Genomic DNA, 20,515 nt, shown 5'->3' with positions numbered 1-20,515 from the left:
TCTGAATTTGACTCAGGTTAATGTTCCTGAAGACCTTCTCCTTTTAAGCATTTTATATTCTATAATATCTTCCCTCTGAAATCCCAAAACATACTTTTGTGGGGTGGTAGTGGTGGTTTTGTATGTGTTTTCCTCTCCATCTGGACTACAGGGTCCCTGAGATCCATCCTTATTTCCCTGAACTCCCCATTGCCCGGCCCTGGTCCCTGAGATCAGAGGTTAAATTGTTTTGTTGACCACCGAAACCTCAGGATGTTGAGTAGGACCAGGCAGGTAATAGATGCTCTGTAGATATTTCTGGAAGAACTGAGTACTCTGCTTATTTAACAAAGGTTAGAGTAATAATGGATTTGGCTTGGGTCAAGAATCCGTCTTCAGAGCACTGAGTGTTGTATGGAAAACAATTTGACAATAAAATATTATGGGAAAAAAAAAAGAATCCGTCTTCATCCTTCACAGGGTGTGTGCCTCCTTTTGTTTCTGTCACTTGAGATTGAAGGCAAAAGCAAGTTGTGATGGTGACCATTCACTCTCCTGCTCCCTTACCTCACCCCATCCCATCCCCAAAATCATGCAGAGTTGTTGATATTGACCCAGTGTTGGAAGGAATTCTGAATGTAAATTCTGTGAGATGCCTTGATTGGTACTATACTACACTATAAGGATTTGTGGCTTAGGCCAGTGAAGGCTGGCCTACCTGATAGAAATTTACGTTACAGTGTCATTTTTATGAGAAAATGAGCTGGTACCCAGTAACTCAGTTGAAATGTTTTCAAACGCATACAAATAACTATGATTTTTCTGTGCCACTCCAGAGATCCCAGTGTCCTTGGATCCTGGTATCCTGGGTCAGACCAAGAAAGCTGACACGGCTTAGCAGTGAGTTCATTCCATGCTCTAGGCCTGGTTGTCCAAAGTGGTGGCCACCAGCCACATGTGGCTACTGAACTCTTACAGTGTTGTGATTCTGAATTGAGATACACTGTGGGTGTAAAATACCACCAGATTTCAAAGATACAAGATAAAGAGAGAATGTAAAATATCTCATTAATCATTTATATGATGATTATATGTTGAAATAATATTTTTGACATATTGGCCTCAACAGAGTATATTAATATTTACTTCACTTATTTCTTTGTACTTTTTAAAATGAGACTTCCTCGGAATGTGGTGCTCTAGGACATGATGAATATCAATCTGTTAAAAATCTACCTCTTTTCTCTCTGCCCCTAAATGTACTAGTCTCACTTTTCCCAAAGTTCCAAAATAAGCTAAAGCACTGCAGTTCCCAACTCAGTCCATTCTCAAAACTCTACTCTTTGTTTCCTGATTGAATCAAAATGCAAGCCAGGGTTCAGTCTTCTACAGCTCTAAACATTATTTTCTACTAGCAAGACTTCAATAGATTCTAATGATGAAAACACTTTAAATGTATATAGAAACTGGGGTGCCTGGCTGGCTCAGTCCATGGAGCATGTGACTTGATCTTGGGTTGTGAGTTCAAGCCCTATGTTGGGTGTAGAGATTACTTAAAATAAATAGATAAAATGTTTTAAATGAATGAATAAATTAATATAGAAACTCATAATTTTGAAAAAGAACTCATATTAGTTATCAAATAGCTATTACTATGCCAAGGCCGTAACTAGAATTATCAGCATTTTCCAAGTGAGATAATTGAGGATGGTGTGACATTTACTTATTAAACCGGCCTTATTCCAGAAGGGCTTTTAAGTCTGGCCAATTCAGAGGATATAAGTGACTTTTCCAAGATGACACAATGGTTGGTGGAGCTGGGACCAGAATGATCTTCTTTGCTCTTTCTTCTGCAACAGTTAAACACAGTATCCCATTACCAATTTGTAAAGTATAACTGTTTATAAATAATAATAAAAACAGCAAAGCTTTTTAGCTGACTTTCTTTTCATACAAATTAGAACTGATTAAAGAATATTCAAAGGGAAATTATCATTTGTGCGCTGCATTCATTTATTCAACAAGCGCTTATGGAGTACCTGTCTTGTGTAAAGCACTAAGTTGGCCCTGAGGACACATCGATAAAAAAATAGCAAAAAGAGAGATCGTCTAACAAATTTAACCATAACTAACAAGTAGTTAGAATAAAGGGCTATGAAACCTATACTTTTTATTTATTTTTATTTTATTTAAAAAATTTTTAATGTTTTTTTATTTATTTTTGAGAGACAGTGTGAGCAGGGGAGGGTCAGAGAGAGAGGGAGACACAGAAGCCAAAGCAGGCTCCAGGCTCTGAGCTAGGTGTCAGCACAGAGCCCTATGTGGGGCTCAAACCCACAAACCGTGAGATCATGACCTGAGCGGAAGCCAGACACTTAACCGACTGAGCCACCCAGGTGCCCCTGGAACCTATTCTTAACTCTCAAGTATGTAATACAGTAGTGTTAATGATAGTCACCATTAAATTCCAGGAACTTAAATTTTATAGTTGGGAGTTTGTATGCCTTGGTCAACATCTTCCCATTTCTCCCATCCCTCAGACTCTGGCAACCACTCTCTATGTCTATGAGCTCAACATTTTTCAGATTCCACATATAAGTAAGAGCATAAGGTAATTGTCTTTCTCTGTCTGCCTTATTTCATTTAGCATAATACCTTCTCGGTCTGTCCATGTTATCACAAATGGCAGGATTTCTTTCTCTTTTATGTCTGACTAATCGTGTGTGTGTGTGTGTGTGTGTGTGTGTGTATGTGTGTGTGTGTGTGTGTTCATACATCACTGGTCACTTAGGTTGTTTCCATGTCCACATCCTTGGGATGTATACCCAGAAAGGGAATTGCTGGATCATATACCACTTCTATTTTTAATTTTGGGGGGAAACTCCATATTATTTTCCATAGTGGCTGCATCAATATACATTCCCATCAACAGTATGGAACAAGGGTTCCATTTTCTCTACAGTCTTGCCAACAGTTGTTATTTCTTTTTTGTTTCTTTGTTTTTTTTATGATAACCATTCACACAGGTGTGAGGTGATGAGATATGGTGGATTTGATTTGCCCTTCCCTGATAAGTGATGTTGAGTATCCTTTCAAGTACCTGTTGGTCATTTGTATGTCCTCTTTGGAAAAGTGTTTAGTCAAGTTCTCTGTCCATTGTTTCATTGGATTAGTTGTAGGTTTTTTGCTATTTTATGAGTTTCTTATGTATTTTGGATGTTGACCCCTTATCCAGTAGATGGTTTGCAAATATTTTCTCCCATCCCATAAATTGCCTTCTCATTGTTGATTGTTTCTTTTGCTGTGCAGAAGATTTTTAGCCTAATGTAGCCCTAGTTGTTGATCTTTGCTGTTGTTGCTTGAGCTTTTGGTGTCCCATCCAAAAATTCATTGCTAAAACCCATGGCAAGGAGCTTTTCTCTTGTGTTTTCTTCTAATCATTTTTACAGTTTTGGATTTTACATTTAAGTCTTTAATTCACTTAAAGTTAATTTTTGTGAGTGCTGTAAGATAGGGGCCCAATTTCTTTCTCTTGGGTGTGAATATCTGGTGTTTCCAACATCATTTATTGAGGATGCTGTCCTTTCCCCATTGAGTATCTCATGTCCTTGTCACTTATTGTTTCCTGTGCATTCATGAGTTTATTTCCCGGTTCTCAGTTTTGTTCTGTTGTTCTATGTGTCTGTTGTTATGCTAATACCAGACTGTTTTGATGACTATAGATTTGTAAAGCAGGGTATTTCAGACCACCTGAGGTGCCTGTGTGGTATGTTAAACAACAACCATTTCTCATGGAAAACAAAACAAAACAAAACAAAAAACCAAGAACATGTGACTTGTAGCATTTTCCAATTTCCATGGGGTAAATATTCCCATCCTGGCTCATACCTAGCTTTCAATATGATGTCACCAAATGTGGACTTGGGAAGAGGGGCATGGTAGTGTCCATTATCTCTCATTTCCACCATGCAAATACAATAACTATTAGTACCCTCAAAACCACAGGTAATGGTAAAATGATCAGGAAGCACTGAATTTTGAGTATGCATTGCCTTTCTTTTCAATATAATTTTTAACTGTAATTTATGTTATTTTTAGTAAACAACCACCTCACAAAATTCCTGAAAATGTAACAGTCAACTCGCGTGCGCCCATCCAAACCACCTCTAGCACACCAATGGGACTGGCATCTTCCACAGAAAGTAACTACCGATGAGATGGGTGTCTAGAACAAGTCTTCACTGTTCCCTCTTTCTCTGTTCCTTACAGATCAGCAAACAGCAGCTGCAAACAGTCAAAGACCGGTTTCAGGCTTTCCTCAATGGGGAAACCCAGATTGTGGCGGACGAAGCCTTCATGAACGCTGTTCAGAGTTACTATGAGGTAAGAGCCACTCCCCATGCAGAAGAAAGTTGAGACTGCTCAAGCCTAAAGCCCAGAATTTCCAGACTACCGTTCAGTGGGAACAGCAGCCTTGGCCTCCTATGGGATCATCCCTCCTGAGGCAAACGGGTTGAGGATTGGTTACAGTTTTTTAGAAATAACAGCATTAGAGCCACTTGTTTACCAACTAAACGAGATATTCTATGCAGAACACTCAGCACATTGCCTGCTTTATGTATGATATCTTGTTTAGTCTGTACAACAGTCTCATGAGTTAGGTCCTGATATCATTCCCATTTTACCAGTAAAGCAACTGAGGCTGAGAGATGTGGGGTCAATTACTCAAAGTCTCACAGCTGTCACAATGCCACAATCTAAGACTTGAACTGAGTTGGGAGCTTTCTTCTACCAACCCCTTCCTAAAGGATGTTAATACCTCTTTAGATGGTGCCTACACTAGTTTCCTTGTTCTTTCTATTAAAGTGGTGCTGTGAGTTCTTTTCTATAAGTTAGAGCCCCTCCAAAGTCCAGTACTCTTCTTAAGAGAAAACCTGTAAGTGAGAGAACATCTCCTGAATAGACATCACAACAGAATTTTCACCTATAGGCCTCAGAGGTTTATAAAGTCGGATTTTGGAATTCCATTAGTGTATTTAAAATTTATAATTATTTTTCCATAACGTGAACATTGGCTATTGTTTATACATTATTAGTGGGGCAGATACACCATCCCTTCCTATAGGCAATGTTTGCCTGATGTGCATATTTTTTAAAAGTGATTATATGGTCATTAAAAGACATTTTACTTTCTACCAATTTGTTTTTATGTGAACCAGATAATCTCTGTATTTGGAATCACATACCCCAAATGTTATACCCATTGTCAAGGCTAGGTTAAAACCATTAGAAACCAACTGCTAAGCCTTGAAAAATGCATAGTATCCTGCCATATGCAATTCAAGGTAATAACAATAAGGTAAAATAAGTCTAAAGGAAACTATGATTTTCCTTCATGGGATCGCTTCATGGATTTCCTTCCTTCCTTCCTTTCCTTTCTGTTTTTAATTATTAGATAGCAGACTATTCCAAAATAAAAACATTGGCGCGTCTGCTATGCTGAGCTTCTGCCCCCTCGGGCACTCCAGTCCTCAGTAGATGCTTTGAAAATGTTAGTTGATTGATTCAGTCAAACTCTCTTTCCCACGTGCTCAAGTACTTGGCTTTTTTCATGAAGAGAGAAGAGCAAGACTGCAATTAGATTTTGTGCAAATACTATTGATCAGTTTGTTAATTAGTGTTTAATAGCAAACAGCCTTTGTCTCTGTGAGTGCTTGCTGGGTCCAGCCACAGACTCATTTGACACATTTTTCTCAATGAAATTTCTGTTTGGATTTGTTTTAGAAGTCTGCTTCATTTTTATATTCATTAAATTTGAGCATTTTTTCCCTTTTACAGATAGTATTAATTATTGCCAATAAGTGTCAGACTTACTTCTTTATCTTATGTGATGCAATATTTCAGTTGAATTCAACGGAATGTGGACATGAGATTCAGAACTATGGTATGGCAATGAATATCTTGAGAAAAGGCCAGGGAATGAAATTAATTCTAGTCCCTTTTTTCAAGTTCTGAAAGCCAGTTCAGACCAGGCAGACTCTTATCAATAATTCTCCATGTTTAGGGTTATTCATCAGTTTGTAAATTTGTAGATTGCAAATCTTAATTAGAAAGCCCCTTTGACTAATGACATAAATTAAAAGAAAATGCCATTTCTTTCTATTAATGAACTTAGAAAATTAATAGCTATCAATGTGCTAATGAGTCTGTGGAAATTGCCATTTTATCTATAGGGATCCTGATTTTTTTTTCTGTAGTAACGAGTTTATTTGAAAGAGCTTCTTTTTAGTCTGGTGAGAATACAAGCATTGAGAAATCACAGAGTAGTTAATATTAAGATTTGAGTAATTGGAAGTAATGTAGGGTATTAATTATTTACTGTATTCATTAATAAGGTTTCAAGAGTCTTGGGATGCATGTTCTGGGGACGTCTAATCCACTGACACAAAGGTCCATCATCAAGGGATCAAGATTAACACTTTCCTTGGGAGAGCTCTAAGTTCATTACTCTTCGCTTGCTCCCTCTCCCTTCACTCTTGGGCAGAGGAGAGCTAGTATTTCTTTCTTCACCCTACTCCAGGATCCAATTGCTGTCCTTTCAGTATCTGTCTTAGTCAAGACTCTTTGGATTACAAATGACAGACACCTAGGTCAAACTGGCTTAAGCCAAAAATGAGATTTAGTGGTGGGAAGCAACTTAAAAGTCTAGGAATAGACTTGGTTTCAGCTGTGGCTGGATCCGGAGACTCCAAAGATGCCAGCTGGATGGGTTATCTTTCCCTCCACACCTTGGCTTTGTTCTTCCCTGTGTTGGCTTCATTCTTAGGTAGGTTCTCTGCATGTGGAGAATCCTGGCAGCTTCCAGTCATGCCCTACCAGCTTAGCAACCACATCAGCAAAGACAATACCTCTTTGCTGAGAGACCCCAGCAAAAGGCGCCAGGTGACTGGGTTGGGCTGACACGGATCCTGTGTCCTTTCTGGAGCCAGTCACAATGGATGGAGGCTCAACTAGACCAGGGGATCCGTGCTATGACAGAGATTCCACCTCTGGAGCATATGAGCAGGCCCAATCACACTGGAACCATCTAGAGTGAAAGTGCAGTGATTTCTCATTGAGAAATCAGGGTGCTTTTTACCAGAATAAGAAGGATGTATGCAAACAAAACCAATAGATAGCCTTCTAAATACCCATTCAATCAATCAATCCATCTCTCTCTCTCTCTCTCTCTCTCTCTCTCTCTCTCACACACACACACACACACACACACACACACACATACACATATACACGCACATTCCACCGCACCATATCACACCTTCCCATTCCAGTTTGCCAATGGTAATGACATGGAATAAACAACTTTTCCTCAAAAAGTTCTGAGAAGCCTTTACTGGAATAAAGCCAAGGCAGTAATGGTTTTTCAACTCACTAGAGTAGTAAAGAAAAAATTTTTAAATAAAAGGAATGGGTAGGCTCTGTCCCTTTGCCCTCTGTGCCCATCCAGCTCGGTCTGAACCCCACTGGCCAGCATTAGCATCAAGCCACTCAGGCTTGTGACCTGAGCTGGGCCCGGGTAAAGGGAGATCAGGGTTCCCCCTGGCTCCTGAGAGCATGCAGGTTTCTTTTATCCTTTCCTGGAGGCCCCGATCAAAGCCGACCAGGCAGGGCAGCAGATTAATCCTATAATCTCCTCCATTCCGGCTTTGAGAGCTGGGCGCTGACGTGGGTCCTTGCTCTGAGATCTGGGAGACCCAGCTGGGCAGCTCTGTTCCCTCCCCACAGCTGTGGCCCTGAGACATCAGAGAGCTCACCCATTTCCCTGTAACCCACACACCTTACCTAACTCTCCGCGCTTTTCAGGCAAATGTCTACGCCGTAAGCCCTCTTGCCGTGCTTCATTGCGGTTCTCTTGCATGCCACCCCTGGCCTCCCAGAAGTGGATGGAAAAATTTTTCAAAACCTCTGTTCCCCAGAGCCTCCCTGGAGGGATTCATGGGGGTTTGGTGGGAGATGGGGATGTAGCATGAGGCGGAAGATGCACACGCCCCCATTTTAGAACTTTACAGCTGATATCTGGGCTTCGGCCAGTGAAAACAGCTCTGATGAGTCTGTTTTGTTTTGCTATGTTTTTGTTTTGTCTCGTTTTGTTCTTAGCCAGTCTCTAACAATCTCCCAGTTGGTTTTTTATCAAACTAGTTTTGACTGTTGTATAAGACAGAATTTTGGGGGTGCCTGGATGGCTCAGTTAAGTGTCTGACCTGACTTCAGCTCAGGTCATGATCCCACAGTTCGTGAGTTCAAGCCCTGCATTGACGCTCTGCACTGGCAGCACAGAGCCTGCTGGGGCTTCTCTTTCTCCCTTTCTCTCTGCCCCTCCTCTGCTTGCACACTCGCCTCTCTCTCTCTCAAACTAAATTAATAAACATTAAAAAAGAAAACAATTTTGCAGTTGCTAGCAACAAAAACTGACCCACTGGTTAAATTAAGGGATGATGATGATGATGATGAGATAGTATAACAGCACAACAGTAATCACCACAGCAGCAAGAGTTATTAAAGGAAATAACCAAGATACAGAAAAGAGGGAACCCCTACCACTCATCTTCAGGAAGCTGGGTGGTCTTAGAGTGGACACGCCCTCATTGGTCTGAATCTCCACCAACCCCTTTCCACTCTTATGACATCCCCTCTGAAGCCTAAACCCACAAGGGGAAGTCTGACTGGGCACTTTCAGGTTCCAACCTGCCGCAAGGCTAAGGAAGGACACGCCCCCATGCCTGTCAGCCCCACTGAGGCCATGCGCTTTGGCACAGACATTCTGAGGGATTGTTAGCAGGAGGGAAGGACAGGGGGCAGGCATAAACCACAGATGTCCTCACCACTGGATGGCGCACTGTATATTCAGTCTCTATGGTGGACCTTTTCTGTTTTATCTAAGAAAAGTGGAAGTCGGGTGATATCTGGCTATTTTTCTGAAACGAAGCTCTAGTTTCCAATGAGCAAAAACCACTGCAAATCCTCAGTGGCCTTCAAACAGATACATATCCCTGGGAGAAGAGAACTACCCATTGTAAAGACCTTTGTTTTGATGGTAACGCAGAGCAAGGAAGGAGGTGGCAGAGGTCAGAGCGGTTCAGATGATGTCTGAAAGACGTGGCATTGAATTCTAGTTCCTCTGCACACTGGGGACCTCGGCCAAGTCTGAGCCTCAGGAACTTTATCTGTACTAGCACCTCCCTGCACAGTTGTCAGGATTAAATTACACACACACACACACACACACACACACACACACAACCTCACCCTAAATCTGGCACCTGGAAAGTGACGTCATAAATATATTAAGGTTAGAGGAGGGTAGTGGCTGACACACATCTGCATAGAAACAGTAGGAGAGAATTGAAAGTTGGGAGAATCAATCCACTTCTAGTTTCAGGGCCTGGGCATGAGGTAGGGATGGGGGGTACAAAGTCGAGGTGGGGGTCCAGGGTATAGAACTAGGAAATGGAGCTGCTTTTGCTGCTAAGGTACTGCTATCTACCATGGGTCTGGGGTCCAGATCTTCTGAGGTTTGCCCCAGGATCTTTTACTTTTTGGTGAAAGATACCTTTCAGATCCAAAGGTACATTTATTTTAGAAACTGACATGCTCCTTGTCTCAGTGAAGGTAACATATGTAAATTTTCCCTATAGGAAGAGGTGTTTTAAATGATCATAAAGTAAAACATAAGATACAAATGATAAATATATAATATGTAAATTATAAAAATAGACCATGTAGAAAAAACCCTAAAGTACATGGTTGGAAGACCACCATAATCCCATCAGGCTAGACAACTACTATTAAATATCAGTATGTATCTTTTCAGGTATTTTTAATGTGTCAGTGTACATAAAGATAGTTACTTAATTTCCAAATTAAGATGAATAAGAGAGGGGCACCTGGGTGGCTCAGTCAGTTGAGCATCCGACTTTGGCTCAGGTCATGATCTCACACTTGTGAATTTGAACCCAGACTCTATGCTGACAGCTCAGATCCTGGAGTCTACTTTGGATTCTGTGTCTCCCTGTCTCTCTGCTCCTCCCCTGCTCGCACCCTGTCTTTCTCTCTCTCTCAAAATAGATAAACATAATAAAAAAAAAAAAACCTTTTTTTTAAAGATTATCAGGGGAACTACTACAAAATAGTGCTAACCCACATATGTCATTTAGCACAGTGGATTTTAATTTCTTTCCTACCTCTTCACAACTCACACTTAAGACATATTCTCATCAGTTTTATTGCCCATCTTGTTCTCAGTCCAGGTTGATACTCCTATCCCCCAACTTCCCCTGACCTCTACCATTGGAATGATCTGCTGTAACTGTCTGTCAGGACACCTTCTGATGCTAATGAAAAATAGTATCCTTTTCCATGGCTACTTGATATTCTATTGAAAAATAATAGCTAACTCTTAGGACGTTTCTTAGTGAATGTAATAGGAGCCATCATAGACCCTATGCTTACCATTTGATATGCATTTTCAGTGAATCCTTATCCAAATCCTACTTGAGAGGGTTGTTAGGATGCCCGTCTGAAAGATGGGGCAGCTGAAACCCAGAAAGATTAAGTAACTTGCTCAGGTGACCAAAACAGTAACTGGGAGAGTCGGGACTTGAACCCGGGGCCATCCGACGCTGCAGTCCACCCCTCCCAGTACCTGTGTGGCATTCGTTAGTAGCGACCAGGTTGTTGTGGGTGTTTTTAAACCTTATTTACCGTAACGTGCAAGTATTTTTCTTATTTAGGTTGGAATGACAGCTTTTGTAGAGCAGGATGGGATCAGCAAGTGGGAGCTGGGCCAGCTTTACCGTGCTCTGTACAGTCATCACGACCTGATGTGCGTGTGTGTTCCTAAAACAACCTTGAAGGTGCTTGGCTCTGGCGGTGGAGGGAAGGACTGATGGATGAGGTCGAGTCACTGAATTGACTGCCCTTCACCATTCTGTATTTATTTGTTTATCTTCCATCTCCCATTATGACCTGTCTGGGAAGCTGGCAGAGGAGCAGGGAGGATTTATGGATGTGCTGCACTGAACGGAGCCAGTGGTTGAAGTTTCTTGCGACAGTCTCCAAAAAAACAAAACCGGAAACAAAAACGCTGGCTGGAGCTCCCAGTACAAATGGGTCCCCAGGGTGGGTTTAGAGACATCCAAGCACGTCGCTACTCGGGAGCGCTATTCACTCACTCCCGGGCCAGGCTGGCCCTGACCCTTCTGAGGCTTCCCTCCCGACAGGCAGAGGAGCCAAGACAGATGATATGCCTGGAAAATGAGGTTTTTGCCTCCATTTTTTCTCCCCATGGCTGCATGGCCTCCTGTTTGGCATTTCATCTTTGTTGTCTCCTTGGTCTCCGGTCTTCTTTTCATGCTCTTGACATTCCGCTCATCTCCCTTCATCCAGGGCCTGGCAGTCATATCTTACCTCTGGACACATGGAGCCCTCTGCCTTTCAGAGTCCTTTTAATTTGTCAGAGAAGAGTGGCTGAATTACCCCATGTGACAGCAAAGGAGAGTGAGGTGTCTAGCAGTTAAGTGGCTTGTTTAAGATCATCCACTGGTAGTTGAACAAATATTTACCAAGTGGCTACTTTATACAAATGAAGGATCTACGTGAAGCAGATGGTGTGTGCAGGATCCAGGGGTCACCCAGCCAGTTACAGATGCCAGCTTGGAACAGTGCGCCAACATCGTCATCTCTTTCTTTTTTATTTTTTTATTATTTTTTTTAACATTTATTTGTTTTTGAGAAAGTGAGACACAGCATGAGCAGGGAAGGGGCAGAGAGAGAGGGAGACACAGAATTGGAAGCAGGCACCAGGCTCTGAGCTGTCAGCCCAGAGCCTGACACAGGGCTCGAACTCACAGATCATGTAGATCACGACCTGAGCTGAAGTCTGAAGCTTAACCGACTGAGCCACCCAGGCGCTCCAGCATTGTCATTTCTCACCCCTGTTGTCATGTCCCGTGGAAAATCTAGCCTCAGCCCATTGTTTTAATATACTGTCCTTATTTTCCCTTTATTTCCTTGCTCCCATCCAGATATAATCTCAACAGTCTCTCTGCTTTGAGACATCTACTTTGTTGCTGTGACTCATTCACTCATTCAGCATAGCGTCAGCTCTGTGCCAGGCACTGTATTAGGCACTCAGAGAAAGAATGGGGAAAAAAAACAGCTACAATCCCTGCCTTCCTGAGACTTACAGTCTAGTTGGAGCTCAGATATCAATCAAACAGTCACAGAGACAAATAGCCCTTCTAGAAGGGCTTTGGGGGAAAGGAACATGGTGCTAAGAGCTTACAATGGGGGTGTTCCCCAGGTTTGGGGGACACTGGTCTGGCCAGATGGGAGGAGAGTATGGCTGCATTGTTGACTGGATGTTGTAGGATATTCATTAGAGCTGACAACAAAGAATTATCCCCATTGCACCCCTGCCACTATCGTCACCCACCGGTGCTTCTGAAAGTGCACCCCACCTGGGCGACTGCCTGTTCTCCTGGCCCCACTTCAGATTGGTTTTCCCCATTAAAGCCAGAGAATGCAGATGTGATCATGCCCTGTCCCTGCTTAAAACCTTCAATGGCTACTCGGTGCCCTTCAGATAAAGACCAATATCCTTTTTATTTTAATGTTTTATTTATTTACTTATTTTGAAAGAAAGAGAGAGAGACAGCGTGAGAAGGGGAGGGTCAGAGAGAGGGGGGGAGACACAGAATCTGAAGATAGGCTCTGAGCTGTTAGCACAGAGCCAGACTGGGGCTCAAACCGTGAGATCATGACCTGAGCCAAAGTCAGACGCTTAACCAACTAAGCCACCCAGGCCCCCCAAGACCAATATCCTTACCGTGGCCACCACGCCGCCTTCCACGTGGCTCCTTCTGCCACCGGTCTTACCCCTCTCCTCACCGCCACACGCATGGAACTTGCCCCAAGGAGAACCCAGCTCTCCCTACCTCCTCAGACCCTCGGGGCCTTGACACTTCTTGTTCCTACTCTCTGAGATACTCCTTCACTCTCTTTTTTGTACCCATCATTCACATATCATCTCAAAGGAGTTTTCCTCCAGGAAGGCGTTCCTCACTCCCTGCTGGAATATATTCCTGGCAATACACCCTTGGGATCCCCCTTGGAAACCCTTGTCCCAGGTCGCAATATTTCTGGGACATTCTTAGAGTGACGTCATGGGGGCATGGAGGCTGGATGCATACCTCTTTTGCCCACTGCTGGTGCTGGCACCTGGCACAGTGTCTTCTACCTCGTGAGCACCTGGCACAGTGTCTTCTACCTCGTGAGCACCCAGGGAAAAGATGAACGTGACCGTGAAGAAGAGTGTCAACATTACAGCTGGAAGGGCAACCTCCAAATGTTTCAATTCAGTTCTCTCCATGTACAGATAAGACAGTGGAGAACCAGAGAGGGGAGGTGACTGACCCAAGGTCACACAGCAGATTAGTAGTACCACTGGCCTGGACCATGCTTTCCAGATCCTGCCTCCATACTATACTCCAGAGACGACTTCTCTTTGCCTCAAAACTTTGAGGTACTCTGAGATACAGACCTGTCACCGAGACACTATGTGTTAGGTAGACGAAGAAACTGTCTGCATTTAACATGATAGATTTTCAGGTAAATTCTTTAGTTCATTAAGGCTCATAAGGCCTGAGGATTTAGCTGCAGCTTTTTCTCTACAATTGATTTTTAAAAATATTTTTTAAATGTTTTATTTATTTTTGAGAGAGAGAGAGAGACAGCATGAGCAAGGGAGGGGCAAGAGAGAGGGAGACACAGAATCTGAAGACAGGCTCCAGGCTCAGAGCTGTCAGCAGAGCCCGACGCAGGGCTCGAACCCACAAACCATGAGATCATACCTGAGCCAAAGTCGGCTGCTTAACCAACTGAGCCACCCAGGTGCCCCTACAGTTGATTCTTAAGTGAACTCTAAGATCTTCACTGAGCACCAGTTTCCAGGCACAGAGGAGCAGGCCATGGCCCTTGCCTGTGAAGCAAGCCCTCAGCCCCTTTTCTTTCGAAATTAGTTCATCACGTTGGTGGTAGGTGGAAACCACATTTCTAACATCCCTCCTCCCCGAGGAGGGCTTTGTCATGAAGCAGGAGGCAGTGAGATGTCCCCCAAGCAATGCTGTCCCCTGGCAGAGAAGGGCATTTCCTGAAGTCTGACAGGGAAGCCAACATCGGTTATGCCTCTTGAAGGATATTTATGCACCTGCTGATGTGTGACCGGGACACAGCTCACAAGTGTCAGATGTTCCCTCTTCATGACTGTGAAGCAACAGTTTCACTGCCTTGTATTATACCCTAGAACCATGTAGCTCATGTCCAGTTCCAGACGGTGGGTCCTGGAACAGAGGTCAACTGTTCTTAACGGGTGGCTTGGTCCCAGGACCTAGTCAGTACCAGTGAGGCCACCGCAGATCTTTCATCAGGCAGCGGAGGTTCTCCACCAGGCAGGTGAGACCCCTAGGGAAGGAAGAAACCAGGGTGAAGTAAAACAAACACACACAAAAACAAACAGAAGAAACATACCTTTATAATCAACCAGTTTGAGTCACCAAGAATAAGTCTCTACCCCTCTCTGGAGTCTTGGTCTCCCAGTCTACATGATAGACTGAATATAATGCTTGCCTTCTTCATTCATTCACTTCTCAAGTGCCAAGCTCCGTACCAGAGATGGGTGATATTGTAGGGAACAAGATAGATCCAGTCCTAATAGAATTTACATTTTAGGAAAGGAGACCTGAAATACACATTCACCCAATACTTGTTTGGTGTTCAGCGTGATGAGCATCATTGAGAGGATAAAATGGGATGTAAATCTTGGTTAATATGTAAGTGTCAGATCATGCCAGGTACGTTGTATATAATAACAACCACCATGGTGGGTCCCCATCCATGAGGGTGACATGGGAAGACCCTGGACTTACCTCCTCCGTGAAGACAACCCAAATCCACACCTATTTATGGAGCAATTCCTTCTGAAGAGTAACTGAGGGCTGGCCGAATAGCTTGTGCACAATACAAGCTGAAGAGACCACACAGAGAACAGTAAGAGATGGGGACAGAGTGACGGAGTGGATCCACACCCCCAAGGCTCCCCATTGCAGTAGGAAGGGATAGTACTGAGGACCCGGGGCAGATTCATCTTCCCTGCAGCATAGAAAAAACTACAATTTAAAAGAGCAACTAGGAAAAAAAGAGCAAGTAGAATACAAAGGGACCAGCCCCAGAACTCACCAGCCTGCTGGCATGGGAGCTGCTGGAATTCTGCCGGGTCAGAGAGGCTGGTGGACAGCACAGTGTATACTCCCTCCATGTGACAGGAGCAGGGTCTGGCCTCAGCAAGCCAAGGGGCCCTAGTTCCGCCCCCCCCCCCACCCCGTCCCATCCTTCCCCCGACATCAGCCGTAGCCCTGTGCACACCTGGTTGGAGCTCACTGTAGTTCTGGCCGCTGCGACAAGGTGATACAGGTGCAGAGCACACCAGAGCCCACCAAGTCAACACCACTTTGGCTTTGAACAGTTTGGGCTAGGGGACCCCAGCACAGTTACCCGCGATCTCGTGGCCCACACCTGCTTCATCCCCAGGATCCCCTCCTCTACTAGGGTGCCCCCTTGTGCACAATGCCCCCAGGAAGCGCAGCCCATGCCCTCCTGGTTTCCAATGCCCCCCAGGTCATTGGAACTGCCTCCACCTAGAACCTCACCTCAGCTCTACTCACCTCACTAGGACACCCCCTTCTCCAGCACTCTGAGACACCCTGGCTTGCAAGAGTTGGTGATGATGTGGAGAAAGAGGAAAGCTCATGCACTGTTGGTGGGAATGTAAATTGAAGCAGCCACTATGGAAAACAGTGTGGAGGTTCCTCAAGAAATTAAAAATAGAATTATCATATGATTCCATAATTCCACTACTGGGTATTTCCCCAAAGAAAACAAAATACTAATTTGAAAAGATTTATGTACCCCTATGTTCAGTGCAGCCTTATGTACAGTAGCCAAGGTATGGAAGCAACCTAGGTGTCTGTCCAGAGATGAGTGGATGACAAACGTCTATGTAGGTACACACACACACACACACGAGACTATTACTCAGCCATAAAAAAGAATGAGATTTTGCCATTTGCTACAACATGGAAGGTATTATGCTAAGTGAAATAAGTACAAAAGAACATGATGAATACTCTATGATTTCACTTATATGTGAGTCTCAAAACCCAGACAAATGAATAAATAAAAAGCAGAAATGGACCCCTAGATACAGAGAACCAACTGACGGCTGCCAGAATGGAGGGAGGTAGGGGCATGGGCAAAATGGGTGAAGGGGAGTGGGAAAAACAAGCTTCCAGTTATAAGGTGAATGAGTTCTAAGATAAAAAGCAGAACTTAGGGAATATAGTTAATGGTATTGTAGTAGCGTTTATGCTGACAGATGGTAGCTACACTGTGGTAAGCATAGCATAGCATACAAACTTGTCACATCACTGTTATACGCCTGGAACAAATGTAACTTCATGTGTTGACTATACTTCAATTTAAAAAGTCAAAAAAATAATAATAACCATAGTAACAAGCCATCTGGTGTTACTATGGTCCACCTGGTAAAGTGGTTATCATATATTAATCCATTTAGTCCTCACTTAAAAGTACATATGATGTAGAGGCACCTGGGTGACTCAGGTGATAAAGTGTCTGACTCTTTGTTTTGGCTCAGGTCACGATCTCACTGTTCATGAGTTCAAGCCCCACATTGGACTTCATGCTGACAGGCAGAGGCTGCTTGGGATTCTCTTTCTCTCCCTCTGTCTCTGCTCCTCCCCTGCTTGTGCTCTTTCTTTCTCTCTCTCTCAAAATAAATAAACTTAAAAAAAATACCTATAATGTAGACTCCTATTATCCCATTTTATAGATGAACACACTGAGGTACCAAGAGGTTAACTTGACAAAAGAAACACAGTCATTAGGTGGCAAAGAAAGAACTCGGGCAGTTTGAGCACAGAGTCTATGTACTCTGTGCTGCCTCTCATGATATTATTGCCCCATTTAATCCCTTTAACAACCTGGAAAGTACTATTGTTATTTTTCTTTTTCAGATTTGGCCACAAAAATAAAACACATAAGTGACTTCTCTGAGTTCACACAACTAGGAGATAGTGGGGCAGGATACAACCCACCTTGGTCCCTCCCATGGTTCCCAGGATGGCGGTGACATTTCCAGGGCGGAGTCCCTGATATCTCTCATCTCCCTCTTCTTGCTCAGGTATTCCTGAAGAGCGACCGCGTGGCCCGCATGGTGCAGAGTGGGGGCTGCTCCGCCAATGACTCCAGGGAGGTCTTCAAGAAGCACATTGAGAAGCGGGTGCGCAGCCTGCCTGAGATTGATGGTCTCAGCAAGGAGACCGTGCTGAGCTCCTGGATGGCCAAGTTCGATGCCATCTACCGTGGGGAAGAGGACCCCAGGAAGCAGCAGGCCCGGATGACAGCCAGTGCAGCCTCTGAGCTGATTCTGAGCAAGGAGCAACTCTATGAGATGTTCCAGAACATTCTTGGGATCAAGAAGTTTGAACATCAGCTCTTATACAATGCATGCCAGGTAAGGTGCTTGTCATCTGGTCCAGCACTCTGTGAGTGAGTAGGGTCACATTAGGACTTCTGCGTGTCCTAGGCACTGTTGCCTTCATGGCCACTTCTTGATTAAAAACAAAATTAAAGTTATATTTTACAACTGTATTGGTAATAATTGAATATAATCCAGGCGCCAGAATATGTTGATGTGTATCTTCTGGTTTTAAAAGAAATGAAAGCATTTTTGCAAGCTCCTTAAAGTCTTGTGGGCGCTAGGCCACTGTGTCTGTCCTGTCTAATAGGTAGGTTGGTTTCATGACTAAGGCCTGACTCCTTTGTGTTTTCTGAAAAAGCCTAAAGCTCAAAATAATTTTTTAAAAAGTTTGTTTTGCCTTTAAGATATGTGATGCTTACCAGGTGAGTGACTTATAATTCCTCAGCTTGGAAGACAACCGAACTTTGTACCTCATCATCAAGAGTAATTATTTAAAATAGAAAGCTTTCAGAAGGCCTAAGTATCATTACCAATATATTAGCCGCACTGTAGATTTCCAGGTGGATTTGAGGGGGCTGGCTGAGACTCTGCTTGGACCCATCCAAGGTGGGTCTATATTTTCTCTGGATCATGGGTTATAGGCCAACAAATACCTGTTGATTGAGTGCCTGCACTGCAGTCTTCGCAGATTTTAGTAAGTGTCACTTGGGAGCACTTATTTTTTTTTTAATGCTTTATTTTTATTTTTGGGAGAGAATGTGAGCAGAAGAGGGTCAGAGAGAGAGAGGGAGATATAGAATCTGAAGACAGGCCCTATGCTCAGAGCTGTCAGTATAGAGCCCAATGCAGGGCTTGAACCCACAAACCGTGAGATCATGACTTGAGCCGAAGTTGGATGCTTAACCAACTGAGCCACCTGGGTACCCCAGGAGAACTTTTCAAATTCACATCCCCAGGCCCCAAACCTAGAGATTCTGATTCTGCATTCTCGGGACAGACAGGGCCTAAGGTTCTGCACTTGAAACTAGGGCTTCCCTTCCTGGTAGTGTTACTGCCCTTCTCCTTTTAAGAACCATTGATGAAACTCAGTTGTCCCTTAATTTCCCTGGGCTAACTTTGCCCCTAGGGTAGGTTAAATTAAGACAATCTATTGTATTGGCTGAGTTGTGCCATGCTCAGAATCAGACAGACCTAGGTATATCTTACCATGACCTTCATCAGCTTTGTGGCCTTGGGGAGTTAGTGAACCTTCTCACACATGAGCTTGGGATGAAATTGCTATAAAAATTCCTGTATACAAAGCCCAGAGCAACATGGGACACTTTATAAATGGTAGCAGTTAAAATATATAATAGTCTATGAAAAAAGGCAAAGAGTCAATAGACAGTATCAGAATAGTGCTATAGAAGCTTAACATAAGAACTACAAGATTTTAGGGGCACCTGGGTGGCTCAGTCAGTTGTATGTTGGACTTCAGCTCAAGTCATGATCTCATGGTTCATGGGTTCGAGCCCCACGTTGGGCTATGTGCTGACAGCTCAGAACCTGGAGCCTGCTTCAAGTTCTCTCTCTCTCTCTCTGCTCCTCCTCCTCTTGTGTTCTGTCTTTCAAAAATAAATAAACATTAAAAAATTTTAAAAAAAGAACACTACAGGATTTTGAGGCTTACTTCTTTCCTTCCTCATGGCTACCTTCTAGTTCACAAAACCAGCATGTCTTATAGGATGACCACACAGGTGACCCTGCCTCCCCTCTTACCTCACAATAATATGCCCACCACACACCAGCTAGAGCAAGGTTTTTAAAATATAAATTGGATCTGGGGCACCTGGGTGACTCAGTAAAGTGTCAGACTCTTGGTCTCAGGTCAGGTCTTAATCTCAAGATCCTGAGTTCAAGCCTCACGTGGGGTTCCATGGTGGGTATGGAGCCGCCTTAAAAACACACACATGTATTGTATTGTATTGTATTATTATAATATATTGGATCACATTGCTTTTCTGTTTAAGAATTCCAGTAGCACCCAACACCTTTAGAGTGACATCTCAGCTCCTCAATAAGGCTTGAGACAAAGCATGAACCACTCATGGTCACACCATTTTTCCCACATGCTCACTCACTGGCTTTCTTTCTCTCTCCCCAACACACGAAATTGATTCTGGGTCTTTGCATTTGCTTTTCCTGCAGCCTAGAATGCTTTTTGCCAAGACCTTTCCATGACTGCCACAGCTTAAATGTCACGTCTCCAAGAGGTCTTTCAAGACCAGCTCATCAAAAGTGTTTTTTGGCCTACATCTCACAGCCACTCTCTATCTCATCCTTTGTTCTATTTTTATCACAGCTTTTACCACTCTTTTCCATTCCTTGTTCATCTCTTTTTACCTGTTTATTACCTGTCTCACACTTGGCTCCTATCCTTTACCATAGGGTTAGCCTTATGAAGGTGGTGATTCAATTTTGCCTTATTCACTCATATTTCCATGAAACTGTGGCATGAAACAATTCTTGGCACATGGTGCTCAGTAATTGCCTTCCGGGTTAAGAAATGGATGACTGCAGTTTATTTTAACTGGTAGATAAGTTCTTGCTATCAACCATGATAGCTCACCCAGAACTTTCTGGATATTTTAGTAAGTAGGAATCTGTTTATCATTTCATAATACAATATATACATTATATTCCTATTTTCTTCTCAGTCCACTTGAATTCAGAATGCTGATTGCCTTATCAACCTTTGGGTTGATAATTTCTTTGAGGGGTCAGGAAATATTTTGAAATGACCAAATAAATCTCAATATGAAATTAAATTAAAATTTTCTTTTTCTGGAAAATATTACTACATCCCCACATGGCACTTTTAGAATAGGATAAGCAGTTGATATTTCCACGTATTACCAGGACCACCTTCCCTCCCACAAG

General features: G+C 43.2%; 1 protein-coding gene across 1 annotated transcript in view; it reads left to right on the top strand.

Annotated features, from left to right (window-relative positions):
* Positions 1–20,515, top strand: part of CADPS (calcium dependent secretion activator) — a 467,826-nt gene that overhangs the window by 101,538 nt on the left and 345,773 nt on the right. The window contains 2 exon segments of the mRNA XM_029917033.1: positions 4,249–4,362; positions 17,297–17,629. Coding sequence (XP_029772893.1) covers positions 4,249–4,362; positions 17,297–17,629 — 447 coding nt within the window.

This window comes from Suricata suricatta, chromosome 12 (genome assembly GCF_006229205.1).
Source record: "Suricata suricatta isolate VVHF042 chromosome 12, meerkat_22Aug2017_6uvM2_HiC, whole genome shotgun sequence".
Taxonomy (NCBI): domain Eukaryota; kingdom Metazoa; phylum Chordata; class Mammalia; order Carnivora; family Herpestidae; genus Suricata; species Suricata suricatta.
This window is presented reverse-complemented; position numbering and strand designations above follow the sequence as displayed.